General features: G+C 49.2%; 2 protein-coding genes across 22 annotated transcripts in view; one reads left to right on the top strand and one right to left on the bottom strand.

Annotated features, from left to right (window-relative positions):
• The window catches only part of FRMD4A (FERM domain containing 4A), a 688,283-nt gene that overhangs the window by 666,189 nt on the left and 3,280 nt on the right, over window positions 1-18,814 (top strand). For 9 of the 12 annotated variants that reach the window (XM_034930005.4, XM_034930006.4, XM_055092430.2 and 6 more), the window contains 6 exons: window positions 1,583-1,811; window positions 4,384-4,440; window positions 7,320-7,557; window positions 8,384-8,551; window positions 10,408-11,294; window positions 13,390-13,486. In XM_034930005.4, the coding sequence (XP_034785896.2) occupies window positions 1,583-1,811; window positions 4,384-4,440; window positions 7,320-7,557; window positions 8,384-8,551; window positions 10,408-11,294; window positions 13,390-13,486 (1,676 nt within the window). Of the gene's footprint in view, window positions 1-1,582; window positions 1,812-4,383; window positions 4,441-7,319; window positions 7,558-8,383; window positions 8,552-10,407; window positions 11,295-13,389; window positions 13,487-15,923; window positions 15,996-18,814 lie in introns of all 12 variants that reach the window. The other 3 variants (XM_055092432.2, XM_055092429.2, XM_055092431.2) reach the window with 2 other exon arrangements.
• PRPF18 (pre-mRNA processing factor 18) overlaps window positions 11,992-18,814 on the bottom strand; it is a 68,967-nt gene continuing 62,144 nt past the window's right edge. For 8 of the 10 annotated variants that reach the window (XM_063607276.1, XM_063607268.1, XM_034929995.3 and 5 more), the window contains 2 exons: window positions 13,475-13,549; window positions 11,992-12,523 (listed from right to left, as the gene is read on the bottom strand). The gene's annotated coding sequence lies outside the window, so the exon portion shown is untranslated. Of the gene's footprint in view, window positions 12,524-13,474; window positions 15,053-18,814 lie in introns of all 10 variants that reach the window. The other 2 variants (XM_063607271.1, XM_063607270.1) reach the window with 2 other exon arrangements.

Here is an 18,814-nt window from a genome sequence, read left to right as displayed (position 1 = left end):
CTCTCTCCCTGGCCTTGAGAAGCTGCCGATGCATTTGTCCTGGGTTTACTAGCTGTGGGGTTAGGCAAATATTCTACCTCTCCTTCAGGCTCCCAAGTATGCCCACCTTGCAGGACCCTGTCAGTGAGACAGCTCACTGCTCAAAATCTCAACCGACAAGGTGCTGTTTAGAGCTAGCTCTGATCCGGAGGGGTTTTACTAGAGAAGAGAGGAAATAGAAAAATGAACAATCTGACGCTTTGCGGGGGATTCTGCATTCATCCCCAAATCCTCACGCACACATGCATGAGCTGCCTCCCCCCATCCCTCAGCAGCTGGTGTACATACATCTGCAGAGGAGAGGCTTGGTCAGCATAGAGGACAGCAGCAAACATGCTGTCTAGGTGTCATCCGCTAGGTCCACCAGGCATTTTTGACAGCCACAGCTTCATTCTTCCCGGTCCCAAAACTCTGAGGAGAATCTCATCCATCTGTACTTCTTGGCTAAAGGAAGGATAGAGGTGGGAGGGAGCTACAATAAAAAGAGGGGGGAAGGACATCAAGTGAGCTGGGGGGGTGGGGTGGGAGGGGGACTGCCTCCACCACCACCCACTGTCCATTTGTCCCCCTTGAAGGGCCCGGGTGTAGCCTAGCAGAGTATACATGAATAGGCAGATGGGGGAGGGACAGCCAGAGCTTGCAAAATGAGCTCCCATGGCCGGGCATGGTGGCTCACACCTGTAATCCCAGCACTTTGGGAGGCCAAGGCAGAAGGATAGCCTGAGGTCAGGAGTTCGAGACCAGCCTGGCCAACATGGTAAAACCCCATCTCTACTAAAAATACAAAAGTTAGCAAGGTGTGGTGGCAGGTGCCTGTAATCTTATCTACTCGGGAGGCTGAGGCAGGAGAATCATTTGAACCTGGGAAGCAGTGGTTAAAGTGAGCAGAGATTGCACCAGTGCACTCCAGCCTGGGTGACAGAGCAAGATCCATCTCAAAAAAAAAAAAAAGAGAGAAAAAAAAAGCTCCCGAAAGACACGCGGGTGAGTGGGGATACGGGAAAGACAAGATATGAGAGTCAGAGGCCTGTGAGTTAGACGCATGTGAGGGGCACACAGTGTGAGAGTCAGAGGCCCGTGCATTAGTTTCATGTGTGTGAGCTCCTTGGTAGCAAGTCCACAGAGAAGAATGGCATAAAGAAACTAAAAATCCTGCTGCATCCTACATCCAAAATGGAAAGGAAATGGCAGTCACTTGGGCTCTGAATCTCTCCAAAGGCTTTGGTTTGTCTTGATGAACCTTGCTGGACACAGTCGAAACACAGCCAAGCGATCCCTAAACCTGCAGCGTGGGAACTCTGTTCTCAGCGATGGTGACAGCGTTCACACCAACACTTGTCTCCAGAAAGTAACAGGAGCAAGGGTTACAACAGTGGGTGTGCCTGGGGACTTCAGTGGGTGAAGATTTTAGGAGTGGGGCTACTCTTAAGCATGTCTCCCATGGAACTGGACTTGCCTTCTTGGAGGGGACAGGGGAGGGAAGGATGAGGGTCTCCCTGCTCAGCATCCCCAGTAACCCAAACCGGTGCTTTCCCTCCCACAGGAAGCTGAGCTGGAACGCCTGGAACGAGAGTTTGCCATTCAGTCCCAGATTACGGAGGCCGCCCGCCGCCTAGCCAGTGACCCCAACGTCAGCAAAAAACTGAAGAAACAAAGGAAAACCTCGTATCTGAATGCACTGAAGAAACTGCAGGAGATTGAAAATGCAATCAATGAGAACCGCATCAAGTCTGGGAAGAAACCCACCCAGAGGGCTTCGCTGATCATAGACGGTCAGTGCCAACCGGGCTACCCCCACCCCACTCCCACGCCCGGGCCCCGGGAACCAGACGCCAGGTCCCACGAGTGGTCCCTGCATGACCTGAGCAGCTGCCTAACTGTCCGCTGCCTTCATTTGTCCATCCATAAAATGAAGCGAGTAAGGCCTGATCCCACATGAGAGAAACCAAGTGGACTCAGACACAGATGAAGGGATTGTACGAATCAAACTGTTGGTATCACTATTGGTTTCCTCCCTGGGAGAACCTGCAGCCAGGAGCTAGCATTCTTCTCAGCCCTCACTGTGAACTGAGCTGAGTTGACTGGGCTAGACCATGCTCTGACACTGTCAGGGACCTGACCACCCCTACTCAAGTCTGGAAGGACAGGTGGGGCTGGGGTACACAGCAGCAGTGATCCCTGTCTTCGAGCAGCCCCCGCCAACCCACTGACCCCTATGCTGCCAGGGGCCTCCTATCCCAAGAGCTGAGGCTTGGGGAGACTGGACCATCTGATTATCTGGAACCCTGAGCTCCAGTCAGGGGTTAGGAATTTGGGTGATGACCTTTGGTAAATTCTAGAAGGAAATCCCCCAAAATCCACCCACAAAGCATCAAGTCCCCTAAACTGTTAGAATCCTTCTTGTCTAAGTCAGTGAATTCTTGAAAATATATATCAAGCATTCTTTCCTCCAAGTGTATGTGTGTTTAAAATACCTTTGCTCTAGAAAGACAGAAAGTAGAATAGTGGTCACTATGGGGGGCTTAGGGGACAGGGGAATGAGGAGTTACTGCTTGATAGATACCGAGTTTCAGTCTGGAAACATGAAAATATTATTCAAACAAAAGATGGATGGTGGTGACGGTTACGCAACAATGGGAATGTGCTTGATGCCAATGAACTGTACACTTAAAAATAGTTAAGCTGGGGCTGGGTGCGGTGGCTCACACCTGTAATCCCAGCACTTTGGGAGGCTGAGGTGGGCGGATCACCTGAGGTCGGGAGTTCAAGACCAGCTTGACCAAAGTGTTTCTACTAAAAATACAAAAATTAGCCAGGCGTGGTGGCGCATGCCTGTAATCCTAGCTATTCAGGAGGCTGAGGCAGGAGAATCGCTTGAACCTGGGAGGCAGAGGTTGCAGTGAGCTGAGATTGCGACATTGCACTCCAGGCTGGGCAACAAGAGCAAAACTATCTCAAACAAACAAACAAAAAAATAGTTAAGCTGGGCATGTTGGCATGCACCTATAGTCCCAGCTACTCAGGAGGCTGAGGCAGAAGGATTACTTGAGCCAGAGGTTTGAGACTGTAGTCCACTATGATTGTACCTGTGAGTAACCATGCGTGCCAGCCTGGGCAATATAGCAAGACTCATCTCTGAAAAAAAAAAATGTTAACATGGTAAATGTGATGTTATATATATTTCACCACAATTACATAGATAGATAAATATAGATAGATACAGATTTGCAGCCTAAACTCGTGAGCATCCTAGCGTAGCAGTGATGTGCTGAAGATTCCAAGATGCCAAAGTCAGAGCTCCTGGTTGCTCATAGTCCATCATGCAACATAAATAAAGTGAATTTCTAGTTAAAAAGAGAATTTTTTAAAATTCTTTTGCTCTAGGAAATTTGGAATGACCATCTTTCCCTATCTCATCCTGTTGTCCTTGGCCAAGACCACACAACTTTTCCCCTACCTCCTAGTAAAGCTCCCTCAGCCAGCCTCTTTCTGACACTCCATTTGAGACCCTCTGCCCCCTCCAAGGCACTTAGGGGTTCCCAACAGAAACATGTTTCCTATAGAAACATCCAAGGACCCACTTGAACTAGAGGAGTAATTAAGGTTCTTGCTAGTTCCTTAGCATATTATTTTAGAGATAAAACACCAAACTTGGAATCTGAAGACTTGGGACCTTTGCTCACATTGCCGGAGAGCAAAACCACCTCAGACAAACCACTCTTCCCTTCCTACCCCTCAGTTTCCCCAGCAGTAAAACAGGGAGGATTATTTTACCATCACCCTTTTGGGTGTGTTCTCCCAGTTAATTGAATGGCATCTATAAAAATAAGCTTTGGAGAGATGGAGCCTGTATTTAGCATGCTTGTTTTCTCTACTAACGACTTACAAAGTTTATTGAGAAGCCATTTATTGCCACAGAAGCAAAGCAAAGTGCCTACCCTGGTTTCACATTTGTAGAATCAAAAGCAGTTCGCGTCCTTTGGTTTTGCTGGTACACGCCCTGGGTTTGTGCAGGGACAATGATGTGGTTTAATCAGGCTGGGGCAGCCTTTATATTCGATATGAAGCCACTCTGCATTGCAGTATTCTATGAAACCAGGGCACAAACACACAAAGGCTAGGGCACATGGGCACATGGCAGTGTCGGGGTGGGGAGGCTGAGCCAATGACCCGCCACAGGGACTGACAAAAGAAACACCCAACAGCATTTTTATTGTATCTGGTGGGTTGTTTCTGGTTAGGAAGAGAAAGGTATGAGGTGGTAGTAGACATGCTATTTTTACAGATAGGGCTTTGCTGAAGGAATGTGCTGAACTCATAGGCTATTGCTTTTTGTCTTCTCAGATGGAAACATTGCCAGTGAAGACAGCTCCCTCTCAGATGCCCTTGTTCTTGAGGATGGTAGGTTTATGCATTTCCTGCTTACAAACCTACAGCTCAGAGTAAACAGAGATGAATTTCTATGTAGTCTGGGGATTGCCTTGTGTAAAGGCAAGAGCCTGGCCAAAAGGCAGCTGGGCTCCCTGCAAGCTCTCTCATTTCCCAGTATTCACCTATTTGGTTGGGAGTGGGTAGGTGCTGCATAAACCCACGTGTATTAGAGCTTTTCATCAGTGAGTGGTGCTTTACTTTTTTAGAAGCCAAAAACTTTTTTTTTTTTTTTGAGACAGGGTCTCACACTATTGCCCAGGCTGGAGTGCAGTGGTATGATCTCGGCTCACTACAACCTCTGCCTCCTAGGCTCAAGTGATTCCTCCACCTCAGCCTCCCTAGTAGCTGGGACTACAGCATGCCACCACACCTGGTTAATTTTTGTATTTTTTTGTAGAGACTGGGTTTGCCATGTTGCTCCTGGGTTCAAGCGACCCACCCACCTCGGCCTCCCAAAGTGCTGGGAGGATTACAGGCAGGAGCCACCATACCTGGCCCAAAACCACATGTTTAGCTAGACAGAGAATCTACACACTAGGCATAGCTTCCTTTTGAGTATTCATGGTATCTAAAAGAAAAGGGTAGAAATTGATTTAGATCACAAATCAAAGATTGAAACCCACTAGGAGAGTGTAAGGATCATGAGAAGAACTGGAACACACCCTCTGTTGCTTCCCAAGACAGTAGTGAAAGTAAGAGGGGAGGTATCCCAGTAGATACACACTCAGGCTGGAAAACTGTCTTATTATTTCCCACTGAACTCTTAAAACCTGGCAGTTAGGATATTTTCTTGGGAAATTCTTAAAAAAACAGAACTGATCCCTCCCCCAACCCCCATCACCACCATACGTCGGGGAAGAAAGAATTCCAAACCCAGAACCATGTGAGAATACTCCTGTGGATGTTTAACCATCGTACTGGGAGGCGGGTACATTAATTATATGGAAATATATTAAGTGGCAGTTAATTTTTTTGCCCTGTATGGAAACCTCAGGCAGGCAGTGATAAGTGGCTGTTCAGATGGAAAGCATGAAAGGTCCACACTAGTCATAGTAATAATGATAATTGCAATAATAATAATGATTGCTCTTGATGTGAGGAAAGTCTGGCGGATTATTTACCCAGTCACCTTGGCTGTGCTATTAGAAATCAGATTGGAATATATTTGTCTGCTTCATTACAAGCCGGGGACGCCATTGGGCTACAAGGAAATGGGGGGCTTGAGCATCAGAGATCCCAGCCCTGCGGTTGGCCTCTGAGTACCCCAGTCTCCCCTGGAAAGGGAAGAAAAATTGAGAGATTCCTTGGTAGTAGAGGGGTGCCTGGAGCAATAGGTAATGTCACGGGGTAATTTTGAGATATCATTCCGTGATTCCAGCTTCTTCCCCGTGTTCCAGATGCAGACCCCTGGACTTCCTCACAGGTGTCGGCACATCCTTTTGCCACGGTCCCACTGCAGGGTCTCTTTCTGGGGACTCTTCCTTTACTGATTTGAGGGCAAAGGAGGAGTGGGTGCATAGTGGGTGTCCACGGCTAGGGGACTGAGAATTAGGCTGTGAAACAAGTCGCTGGAAATGGATTTAGGGGCAAGTGAATGGTAGTTGGTTGTTTGTAAGGTTTGCTTCTGTGCTTTTTTCCCCTCCACCTCCCATGTCTGCCTTCCCCGTGAAGCCTGAATCATTCCCTCCTCTCTCTTCTCAATGCTGACCTGCCCTAGCCTGAAGTCCTCATTCATCCCCCTCTCTAGTCTCTCTCCCTTCCTTTCTAGTTTTAGAACGCTACCAGGTGAATAGTTCTAAAACAGGATTTTTCACTCTGATGCATCTGTGCTTAAGACATCGCAAAGTTTTCCTGTGGCTTTTCAAAATCTCAACTCGGAATTCCAGGCCCCCATCAGTCGGGCTCTTGGCTCACATGGTGCACACAGAAGGCGGCTGTGCTGGCCAGAGCTCCACCCTTACTCCCCCTGCCCCTCCTCACCAGCCCCTGCCTGGCCAGATGTGCCTGCAGCTGGTACCCTGCCCTCAGGGCCTCCACACTTTGGTTCAAGCCCTTCCTTCCTCCTCCTCTTTGCCTGCCCACTGCTCAAGCCCCTTCAAGACCAGCCTCTCCCACAGCACCTCCTAGACTCACTGAATTTGCTTTTTCTGAAAGTCCTCTAGCGCACTGACGTGTTAGATCATTTCTTTCCTGGAGGCAGGGAGTCATTTATTAATACATAATCTTTGTAGCTCATCTCCTTAAAGAAGTTAAGGCAGTTTCAAAATTAAAATATAGAGGAAGAGATTAAAAGAGAATAAACACAGCTCTGGGGGAAAAAAGCAGAGTAGACACCCGATCCACCCAGCAGGTATTTACAATGGACATATAGACCCTCATTCATTTTTTCTTCTCCAACCAATGGTTATCAAGCACCTACTATGTGTCGGCTGAGGATCTAGCAGCAGATGAAACAGACAAAACTCTCCCAGAACTCAGACCCTCCCAAAGTGAATCAGATGCTTAGCATCTGTTGAAAGACAACATTTTGCTGTTTAGTGTGAAGCAGTCATTTGTTGGTGGTATTTAATGACGTTCAGACTTCACTCCATTCGTGTCTAATCAAAAGTGACGCATCTCTTCCCATGCAATCCCGCCTGCAGTGGAGGTTTGGCTTGCCCTGGTTTGGTTTGACTCGTCTTGACTTGTCTTGGCAACTGGGGAAGAGTTTCAGGGTTTCTCATCACAGGGGTGAAGGTGTGGGTTTGGCTGTGTGGCTCCAAGGTGCGGGTGGAGGGGTGGAGGGGTTCTGTCTCAGCCTGTGGGAAGGATGACCGGGGCTCAGTTCCTCTCTTCCTGTCTTTGTGCAGAAGACTCTCAGGTTACCAGCACAATATCCCCCCTACATTCTCCTCACAAGGGACTCCCTCCTCGGCCACCGTCGCACAACAGGCCTCCTCCTCCCCAGTCCCTGGAGGGACTCCGACAGATGCACTATCACCGCAACGACTATGACAAGTCACCCATCAAGCCCAAAATGTGGAGTGAGTCCTCTTTAGATGAACCCTATGAGAAGGTCAAGAAGCGCTCCTCTCACAGCCATTCCAGGTGAGCTGCATCGTGAATGAGGCCAAATGAGGCCTCCCTCTATGCTCTGGAAGAATCAAAGGGCCGTCCCAAGTAGCATCCACGATGACAAAATCCACATCAACCTAGTTCTCCCCACTGGGGTTTGCCTTTCACGGGGTCGTGCTCACAGCGCCCTCTGCTGCCGACACTGTTGAGGTACATTTTTGTGACTCAGAGAAATTGGGGCTTTGGCCCACAATCAATGTGATGGCAGATGGTTTGAATGCTGTTAAATTCCAGAGGAATTAATTAGGAAATCTCAGGCAGCGCTATTCTGAAATAGCAAGTGAAAGTCCACTCGGAGCAAATGCAGAGTGGTTCAGAACTCTACCCCCTCATCCAGCAGAATTCTCCAGCCAAGCAGCTGTAATCCAAGCTGTGTATTATCAGCTCATTACCGGGCTGACTTTGTAGGGAGGTTTTTTGTGGGGGGGGAAGGCATTTTCGGTCTGCTTCTCTGTTTTTCTCATTTCCTTTAATCACCCTACCAAGCTCCAAGGGGGGTGCCAGGACAGGTAAATATTTGTTTCTTGGAAAACAAAAACTGTAAGGGCAGGACCGTCACACTGCCTGACGCAGAGAAGGCTGACCAGGGTTTTCGTCTCATATTGCCGAGGTGGGGAGGGGGGAGGGCATACCCCCTGCTGGGGAAAGGCTGAGAACCACAGTAGAGGTCTGACCAAGCGAGGTGGGAGTCACGGGCGAGCTTTCCCCACATGCTGGGATCATTGTCCTGAACTAGCCAGCCCCCCAGGAAAGGTGCTGTCTGTCTGGCGGTGACCACGTGGCATCCTTGGCTTTGCAGCAGCCACAAGCGCTTCCCCAGCACAGGAAGCTGTGCGGAAGCCGGCGGAGGAAGCAACTCCTTGCAGAACAGCCCCATCCGCGGCCTCCCGCACTGGAACTCCCAGTCCAGCATGCCGTCCACGCCAGACCTGCGGGTCCGGAGTCCCCACTATGTCCATTCCACGAGGTGAGTCTGCCTGGCCTTCCTGCTCAGACCAAGCCTTCCTTTTTAAAATTGGGCATTGTCAGCCCCAAGCTGGCCCAAATAATGGATGAGCTACAGTCAGACCTGAACCTGGGAGGATAAATGAAGCGGAATAAAAAACCAAGCTGGCAGCAGTCAACCCCCGTTAGCCAAGAGACCCATGCACAGGGCACTTGGAGTCAGCCAAAGAATCCCCGGGCTCCTGGAGACAGGGAGCATGGAAAGTTTCCTAAGCAAAGCAGAGGCCACAGAGGCTGGCTGGGTTAGCATTGGAAGAGGTCTTCTATCTTTCTACTGAGGCCTAAATTTATACTGGACTTCCTTTAGTGCCTCAAAATGTAAATTCATAAAGAGCAAAAGAGCCAGGCAAAAATGAGGCTTCAGTGAATCACACCTTCTGTTTTTTTTTTTTTTTTTTTTTTTTTGAGATGGAGTCTTGCTCTGTCACCCAGGCTGGAGTACAGTGGCGCGATCTTGGCTCGCTGCAACCTCTGCCTCCCGGGTTCAAGCGATTCTCCTGCCTCAGCCTCCCAAGTAGCTGGGATTACAGGCACCTACCACCACGCCTGGCTAATTTTTGTATTTTTTAGTAGAGACGGGGTTTCACCATGTTGGCCAGGCTGGTCTGGAACTCCTGACCTCAGGTGATCCACCCACCTTGGCCTCCCAAAGTGCTGGGATTAGAGACGTGAGCCACCGCTCCTAGCCACACCTTCTTTTTCTAAAAAGAAGCAAACCAGATCACGGAGGGCCACGTGATGGGGGCTTTCATCCCCCTTCTGAGTGGCAGTCGGAAGTGGGACTCGCCTCTTCCTGTGCTTGGCCCGTGGGGCCGCTGTGAAGTTCACGTGCAGTCCCAGCATCGGGCAACATCATCTGCCATGTGATACTGTTTTGCACTTCCCTAAGCCCTGAGTGGACTCAAACGAGCAGAATGAATTATAAAGTAATGGTATGGTGAGTATTTGCATCATTCATTGTTTAATTATCTCATTTGCCACCAACCTTCTATTTCCCAGTTTTCACAGGAAAGGGGAGTCTATTTATATGGATCATGTAATAGTATTTGGTTAAACAATATGAAGGGCCTCTGTAGGACTGCTTTTATCTGATCTGTAAATAGGGACATTTCATCTGGTTTGTGTTTTCTCTTTTTTTTTTTTTTTTTTAAAGAGAGACAGGGTCTTGCCCTGTCGCCCAGGCTGGAGTGCAGTGGTTTGATCATAGCTTACTGCATCCTCAAGTGACCCTCCCTCTTCAACCTCCTGACTAGCTGGGACCCCTGGTGTACAACACTACACCCAGCTAATTTTCTAATTTATTTGTAAGAGATGAGGTCTTACAGTGTTGCACAGGATGGTCTCAAATTCCCAGGCTCAAGCAATTCTTCAGCCTCCTGAAGCACTGGGATTACAGGCTTGGACCACAGTGCCCAGCCCTATCTGGTTTAACATAGGGCTAGTATCTTACTCGAGTATCTAGTATAGATACTCGAGTAAGGATTCTGTGATTCTCTTTGTGTCTATAGATTTAAAAAAAAAAAAACCCAGAAATCGAAACCTTTCTGTGAGTCCTTGCTTCAGTCCCACTTCCCACTGGGAATCATGGTGGAGACCCCAGGTTCACCTCCCGCAACGGGCAGTTCCATTCGCCTGGAAACCACAGGCAGTTCCCGGATCCCTGGGGCAGCCCTGCTGAGTGAGACTCTGGCTTGCTGGGCTGGGGCCTGAGCCCGCGTGGAGACACCCAGTGCCCTCCTCAGGACCCCCTCCTCCCCGGAGCACCCCTCCTTGGGCCCACTCCCCACCCCCAGACCAACCCGGGTCGTCTCCCGGCAGGTCGGTGGACATCAGCCCCACCCGACTGCACAGCCTCGCACTGCACTTTAGGCACCGGAGCTCCAGCCTGGAGTCCCAGGGCAAGCTCCTGGGCTCGGAAAACGACACCGGGAGCCCCGACTTCTACACCCCGCGGACTCGTAGCAGCAACGGCTCAGACCCCATGGACGACTGCTCGTCGTGCACCAGCCACTCGAGCTCGGAGCACTACTACCCGGCGCAGATGAACGCCAACTACTCCACGCTGGCCGAGGACTCGCCGTCCAAGGCGCGCCAGAGGCAGAGGCAGAGGCAGCGGGCGGCGGGCGCACTGGGCTCAGCCAGCTCGGGCAGCATGCCCAACCTGGCGGCGCGCGGGGGTGCGGGGGGCGCAGGGGGCGCGGGGGGCGGTGTGTACCTGCACAGCCAGAGCCAGCCCAGCTCGCAGTACCGCATCAAGGAGTACCCGCTGTACATCGAGGGCGGCGCCACGCCCGTGGTGGTGCGCAGCCTGGAGAGCGACCAGGAGGGCCACTACAGCGTCAAGGCTCAGTTCAAGACGTCCAACTCCTACACGGCGGGCGGCCTGTTCAAGGAGAGCTGGCGCGGCGGCGGCGGCGACGAGGGTGACACGAGCCGCCTGACGCCGTCGCGATCGCAGATCCTGCGGACTCCGTCGCTGGGCCGCGAGGGCGCCCACGACAAGGGCGCGGGCCGTGCCGCCGTCTCAGACGAGCTGCGCCAGTGGTACCAGCGTTCCACCGCCTCGCACAAGGAGCACAGCCGCCTGTCGCACACCAGCTCCACCTCCTCGGACAGCGGCTCGCAGTACAGCACCTCCTCCCAGAGCACCTTCGTGGCGCACAGCAGGGTCACCAGGATGCCCCAGATGTGCAAGGCCACGTCAGGTGAGAGGGGGCGGCCAGGTGCACGCGGGAAGACCTGAGGGCGAACTGCTTGCCGGTGTCAAGGGCTACTGCGGGGAGGTATCCTTAGGACTGGGTGCAGTGAGGAACGGGAATCATTAATTAATTCTGGGAACGCTGCTGTTAGATGCGGGAGACTTGAGGTCTTCCAGGCCTTTGTTGACCCCGCCCCGTTCTTACCCTAATCTTGCACCATAACCGTGCACCTGACCCTCCAGAGTGCACTGGGCCAGCTCTCCCATTTCTCCTTGTAAAGACAGAAATCTAAGAAAGTTAGTTAGGTAAAGTAAAAGTAATGTCTCTGGGTTTATCCAACCAAAGGTGTCTTTTATCCTAGTGAGGAGAGTATCCCAGTGAAAGCCCACAGCTGTAGCTTGCAAAGGAAGCTGGGTTGGGGATGGGCTTGGGTTAAGCCTAGAGATTTGGCCAGTGTCTCCCCAGTTGGGGGCAGACTGGCTAATAAACAGTGCCAAAGCTGTGCGTTTGACAGAATTCCTGGCTGCTCCTGGCTTTCCCATTTCGATGATGATGTTATGCCAGAGCCACAAACTATTTAAGTGTCTTCAATATCCTTGATGTTATATCTGAAAATTTCTGTAAAGTTAGTTTACCTTATATTCTCGACCTCAAGAGCATTGGGCAGTATTGAATCAAGTAAAAAAGAAGAAGAAACCACTCATTCCCTTAAGTTACATTTAATAACAGTGACAATGACCAACATTGAGCGGTTGCCTTGTGCTCTGGTCTCAGCACTGGCTTATTAACATACTCGTACCACTCAGAGAGGGACACTGAGGAGAACAGAAATGGTAAACATCATAAGAATAAAATGAGAGTCAGAAGCAAATGGGAGGAACTCTTGAGTCAGGAATTTGGTAAAGATCGGGGGAAACAGAGTGACCTGAGACAATGGGGGGTTCATCTTTGGGGAACTGTAGGAGATTCTTGGTGCCTGGAGACAGCAGGGCAAAGAGGAAGAACCTGGATGCCCTAGCGAGCCAGGCTCTGGCATTCTATCCCCACCTCCCCCTGGACCTGTTTATTAGGGTCCACTGGCCAAATGACAAGCTCCAAAGATCAGGTAATGGTGGGTGTTCCGTGGACTTCAGGGTCCCAGAACCTTCTTTATGTTCCTTCTTCATCTGTAAAATAGCCCAGTGAAATTTGCCATTGACTCCCCAGGAAGATCTTGAGTGTGATCATCTGTGACCCTATTAGATAAAGAACCAACATTTTGTAAATATCTCCAACAAACAGGAGGGTTTATGTTCTATCGAAACTGCAGCACTGGTCTAGTAGATTTGCTTTATGTAAAGAGATGAGGTAGATCTTTTGGAACATATTTTAGACTAAAATTGTTAAGCTGTATCTGAGGTTTACTGATGGAAAGGATTCCTTTACCAAAAAAGCAAAGGATGCATTTACGTAGGACTGACTTCCTACTAAATCTTTCCAGCTGGACTTCCATGCTGCCTACATCAGTAAATGCGTAGTGGTCAGGTTTGGATGAGCTATTAAAAGCCCTGCTCCCTTCAAAGCGCCCTACAGTAGCAATGATAAGCCTGAAACAGCAGAGAGAGCAGGCTCTGAGAACCTTTCTGGATGCCCTCTCTTCACAATGGGGAGAAACAATTTCATGACAGGGCCACACTGAAAATGCCCTGGGGCCAGAGAAATATGCCCTCCCTGTATGAGCCCTGCTCAGGTCTCACTCAAAGGACTATGGGGGACATCAGGTTCTTTGCTGCTGTAGAAACCATCACCATCCCTATGCCTACTTCCTGGTGGCAAAGTGGGGACCTAGGATCCCAGGTCAGCTTGACTCAGAATGAAGGTGCATGGTAGTGGGTAGAAAATGGAATGGGTGGGATGCAGAGGTTGGGGGGGCATGTAGAGATGGTTGCCCACCGTGACCATGCCATAGGGATGCTGAGACCCTGCTCTGGGGTCCTTCCCAGCATCCCTGGAAATGGTGACCTCTGGCCACTGGGTTGGTGTCAGCCAACAAGTCGCAAGCTCCTTCACCTGTGTCTGATCCCTGTCTGCTCTCTGCCTTTCTTGCACCACCTGCATGTAGCTGCCTTACCTCAAAGCCAGAGAAGCTCGACACCGTCAAGTGAAATTGGAGCCACCCCCCCAAGCAGCCCCCACCACATCCTAACCTGGCAGACTGGGTGAGTTCTCCTTCCATGTTCTTCACTGTGTCAGCTCGAAAGAGTGTCATAGACGTTCAGATCCTAGTGACATAAGGATAAGTCAGTAAATGGATGATGAGGGTTCACCACTGGGAGGTGTCTTCCTTTCAAGAGAAGCCCCATGATCTGCTGTCACCTCTGCCTACTCCTTTTCCTGGCTGTGCCTTTATAGAGGTGAATTGTCTGTGTTCTCTTAAAGTAGGCGGTGGTCCTTGGGATGTGGGGAGATGGAAGCACGAAGTGGGACTGTGCTTCTTTGGTAAGATTTCCAGACAGCATTTCATTTCGGTTCGGATTATACTCAGGCTGACTCAAAATGCCAGGCAAGAATGTCAGGGGGAGAAAGAGAGCTGATGAAGACAGCAAATACACTGGGGCAGGTGAAACAGCCAGTGTCTTAGGATGTCTCAGGGTACAAGAAAAAGGGCTGTGTCCTGGCCAAGCACTTGCTCTTTCTCAACACACACGAGAGATCAGGTGCCCTGAAGCCTTCAGTGGAAGCTGCACACAACAAAATTAATGAAACCAAAAGGCAGCTCCTTTGATAGCTTGACATGTTTGCATACAGCATTATCATCTCAGGGCCAGTGAGGCTATTCTGAACTACTGGAGGGTCTGGCAGACACAGATAACCTCCCTGGCCCTACAGCACCTGCCTCTTCTGTTGCCCCTGAGACATCATCTCTAAGTAGATGTTAGGTTCTGTCAACATCTGTTGGTTAGAGGAGTTAAGGAGGCCCCTTCCTCGGTTTGTCTGGTTCCTGGTTTGGTGGAGCATCAGGGGGATGTCTGGGAAAACCTGACAACTGGCTGTGAGTTGAATCATGAGAAAAGCACAATTCCAGAATTGGCTGTATTGTCTGCCTTTCAGGCTCTCATACTTGGCCTTTTTTTGAGACGGAGTCTCACTCTGTTGCCCAGACTGCAGTGGTGTGATATCAGCTCACTGCAACCTCCACAGTTCAAGTGATTCTCCTGCCTCAGCCTTCCTAAGTAGCCGGGACTACTAGTGTGCATCACTACACCTGGCTAATCTCTAGTAGAGACAGGGTTTCACCACGTTGGCCAGGCTGGTCTCGAACTCCTGACCTCAGGTGATCTGCCCACCTCAGCTTCCCAAAGTGCTAGGATTACAGGCACCTGGCCGGCATTTTTGTTCCTGCAGGTTTATCTGTGGTAATTTTTTTTACACCAGGTTTTCTGGAGCCTTCATTTTTGGCAAGAAAGGGTCCTAACACTTACTGAGTGCTTGCTGTGTACTCAAAGGCTGTGAGCAGCTTCTAACACACATGAGCTCATACAATCCTCATCATCCCCTTGCGGGGGAAATACCCAGATGTTTTAGTTTCATAGATGAGGCTCAGAGGAACTAAGTGCATGGCCCAAAGTCTGACAGCTGGAGGGAGCTGGAATTCCAGCTCTGCCCTCTGTGACCCCAAACCCTGTCTTTCCCCACTATACCGGTAGTTAAGTGTGATCCCAAAGCCAGCAGCACGAGTGAGCCTCACCTGGGATCTTGTCAGAAATGCAAATTCTCGGGCTCACCTGTAACATAAAAAAAAATCCAAAACTCTGGGGGTGAGCCCAGCAGGCTGCATTCCGATAAGCCCTCCAGGTGATGCTGACCCACACTCAAGTTTTGACAATCACTGAACGATCCCCTGCTGCCTCTGATTCCTTTTAAAATAAGACAAACTGGAGCCCCAGCTCGGTCCAGCTCGGTGTTCCTGTGTCTGCTCCTACTTCTTGAGCTGTCTGTTGGACAGTAGCTGCCCCTTTGTCCTTTAGATCATTAACACTCACCCACCCACACCCCAGCTCTCACCTGTTTGGCCAGGCAGCCTCTGCAAGGTTTGGGGTCTAAGATTAACTCATAAAAGAATGACATATCTTTCATATATATAATACATACCTCCAGTGACTAAACAAGAAACTTCAGATTGCAAGATCCCTCTCTAGATCTTCCAACTTTTCTGAATCATGCCCAGTCTCACCTGATCCAAATATATGATTGTATTATTTGGCTGTCAACAGGCTCTGAAATGTACAAGCCCTCCTCACGGTCCTATGCACTTAAGATGGTCTGAAACTTGCCTATTTCACCATCTACAACTAGTGAGGACTCAAGCCAAATTTGAAAAACAGCAATTTTGGTTCTTGGCATAAACTGTTTGCTATGATGTGATACGAAATGAGGCCATGGGTAAAAGAGGGCCCGTCCCTCCTAACAAACTAGGTATTTTGACTCAATTATGGGGACTGAAAGTACTGCATGACTTGTATGATCTGTTGCTAATTCGGGTGTCTAATCAGCGAGCCTTTCGGATATATTAATAAGCTACTAATCATGTCTGTGTCAGTGTCTCTCTGTAACATGACCTCTCTTCTCTTCCTCCTCCTGCTTTCCTTTGTTCAGAGAAGCAACAGAAAACTCACCCATTCTGGATGGGTCTGAGTCTCCACCTCACCAAAGTACTGATGAATAGAGGTACCGTAAGGGGAGTTTTGTTCCTACTGCCCATGAGTCTGTGGTCCCACATGTGTTGCTTTTCTCCATGTCACCATTTCCACAAGGATACATCTGAATGCTGTATTTATGCCTTATTTCTAGATACATGGGGAACTATGTTTTTAGATGAAGGTTCTTACATCAAAATTACATCAAAAGTTAGATATTCCTAACACTGCTTCCCAGAAAAGACCCCCCAGACTATGTTTTGTTTTGAGACAGAGTCTTGTTCTGTTGCCCAGGCTGGAGTGCAGTGGCATGATCTCGGCTCACTGCAACCTCTGCCTCCCAAGTTCAAGCGATTCTCCTGCCTCCCTAGTAGCTACAGGTGCTTGCATGGCTAATTTTTGTATTTTTAGTAGACACGGGGTTTTGCCATGTTGGCCAGGATAGTCTCGAACTCCTGACTTAAGTGATCTGTGCACCTGGCCCCAAAGTATATTTTAGACTCACCATGTTCTATCTACATTCAAAGATTTGTAGACATTTTACTGTGAGTAATCAGTGTCCCTGAAAAGAACAGCATCACTGCAATGTAAGTTTCAAAGCACCAAGGGCCGACTGAGTGGATCTAGAAGCACCCCCAGCATTCTTAACAGCTGTGCTGAGTACCAAAAGCTATGAGCACTGCTTTTCCAAATGTCCATAAGGTCCATAAGCCAACATTTTTATCGCTACCACCATCACCTGGTAGCTCGTTAGAAAGCTAGTCTCCCGGGCACCACCCTGGCCTACTGAACCTAATGTGCATTTAACAAGATTCCTGAGTGAATAACATGCACGTCGAAATCTGCAAAGCACAGGGGCAGAAAACAGTACCATCTGGTCTGGTTCCTAGCCCCAGGACCCTTACAGTCTAACTGGGACACAAGGCCTTGAAATCAAATTGCCTATCAGAAGATATACAAGGAGCATGAGAAACTTCTACACTTATGTATTAAGTGCTCTAAGACTTAGAAACAAAATGCTGAGAGGATTCAGAAATGAGGGGGTCACTTTCAAGTGCTCTAAGACTTAGAAACAAAATGCTGAGAGGATTCAGAAATGAGGGGGTCACTTTCGAGTTCACGGAGATGTTATGTGAGCCTGGCTCAGAAGCCTGCCGTGGGAGGAGGGGGCTTAGACAGGTGGAGACAGAGACCATCCCAAGTGCAAAAACATGGATGCACAGATAAGGGTGAGGGGTGGTTAACAGTAGAGAGTCTTGTTTCCTGTAGAGAAAAAACTGGACTTTTGAAAAGTAAGTTAGGACAATATTGCAAAGTTGACAGATGGGGAATTGGGACAGGGACTTAGGCTTTGGAAGGAAGGTAGACCCCCTCCCCCAGCGCCAGCGCCAGGATGATGTCATGAGACCAGTATTTTTGAAGTAGGAAGAATGGCCTTTTTCTCCCCCAGTATGGGAGGGCGATCATCTGCTAAAGGTGATGGAGGTAGGGCTGACAGCCAGAAGTAGAATTAACCAGGTTTGAAAGAGCTGCCGTGGGAATGTAGGCACTGCTTGAAATACCTACATACATACACGAATACATGCTCATGCATACATGAGCACATGCAGGGACACACATGCGTTATACTGAGCAACAGCACCTTCCCAGACCAGGTAAGACAGGATGCCCCTAGAGGGCCTCATCCCCTATCCTCTGGCCTTGTGACCAACTGTGGGACTGTTCAACAACCCCAGTATGTGCCACCAGTTGGTTTTGTAAGTTAGTTATACGTTTAAAAAAATAATTCAGTTTGAAATTCCTCCCTCCCAGCAGCCCCACCTCCCTATGCCGAGCAGTTATAAACCACAAAATCCTGTGAGATGTGGGTGAATTTGCCATCTGTCTGGTATCAGACGGCCCTGGCTTAGCCAGTACCCTTTGCAGGCCACACATCTCTGAGCATAGCCCTTGGAAAGGGCATTCTTGCAGTGGAAAGCCCCCACAGATTCTGAAGTCACCACTTCTGTGACCCAGACTGCCCAGGGCTAAGCTGCTCTTCTGGGTCACAGTTGAGAGAGCACACCTAGATCTTCATCCTGCCCCAGCTCATGTTCCAGTGAATGACTGACTTAGGTTTTTAGGTTTTTACTAGGGCAACTATTTAGTGGCCCCATTTGTAGTATTTGTGAAGAATAAATGCTTCCTAAGGGTCTCTTTCGTAGCACATGGCATTCCTTGACTACTACCGTAAAATTGAATTTGTACTGAAAGGCAAAGGCTTAGCTGAGCAGCCAGCAGAACAAGGGTCTCTTCCCCAAACTTGAGAATAAAAGACCAATACATGAAGCAACATTTATAGCTTTGAAAATACCTTATGTACTTCAATAACTATGGGGAAGCACTAAGAAAGATTCTGTATAAAACATCGCAAGTTTGGAAAAATACATCTTTACATCTTTTCCTCCAGCTTCATTTTCTCAGAGGCAGGAGCAGGCCAGTGGTTTCCATACTGTGGCTCCTCTAGGAGCCACCTGAGAACCAAACCACCAATCCAGCATCTCCCACCCCATCATCCAGATCCTCCCGATGCCCTCTCATATGTGGGTTCTGTGACCCAGAAGCCTCCATAATGAACCACAGGAGAACACATGGGCCCGTCAACAGTTAGGCTCTTCACATACCAAATAAACCACCACAGGAACCCTTAACCTCATCTACTGCCTTATCCAAACATCACTGCTTTGAACTCAATGGTCTTTCTTGAGCCTTTATGATCAATACATAGTGCACTTTTAGTCCCTCTGAAGCAGATTATATTGTCACAATTATGACTCAACTTTAATAGTTTCAACCAGAAACTGTTTAGGA

Source organism: Pan paniscus, chromosome 8, assembly GCF_029289425.2.
Source record: "Pan paniscus chromosome 8, NHGRI_mPanPan1-v2.0_pri, whole genome shotgun sequence".
Lineage (NCBI taxonomy): Eukaryota > Metazoa > Chordata > Mammalia > Primates > Hominidae > Pan > Pan paniscus.
The sequence above is the reverse complement of the archived record's forward strand: the minus strand, read 5'-3'. Positions and strand labels throughout refer to the sequence as shown.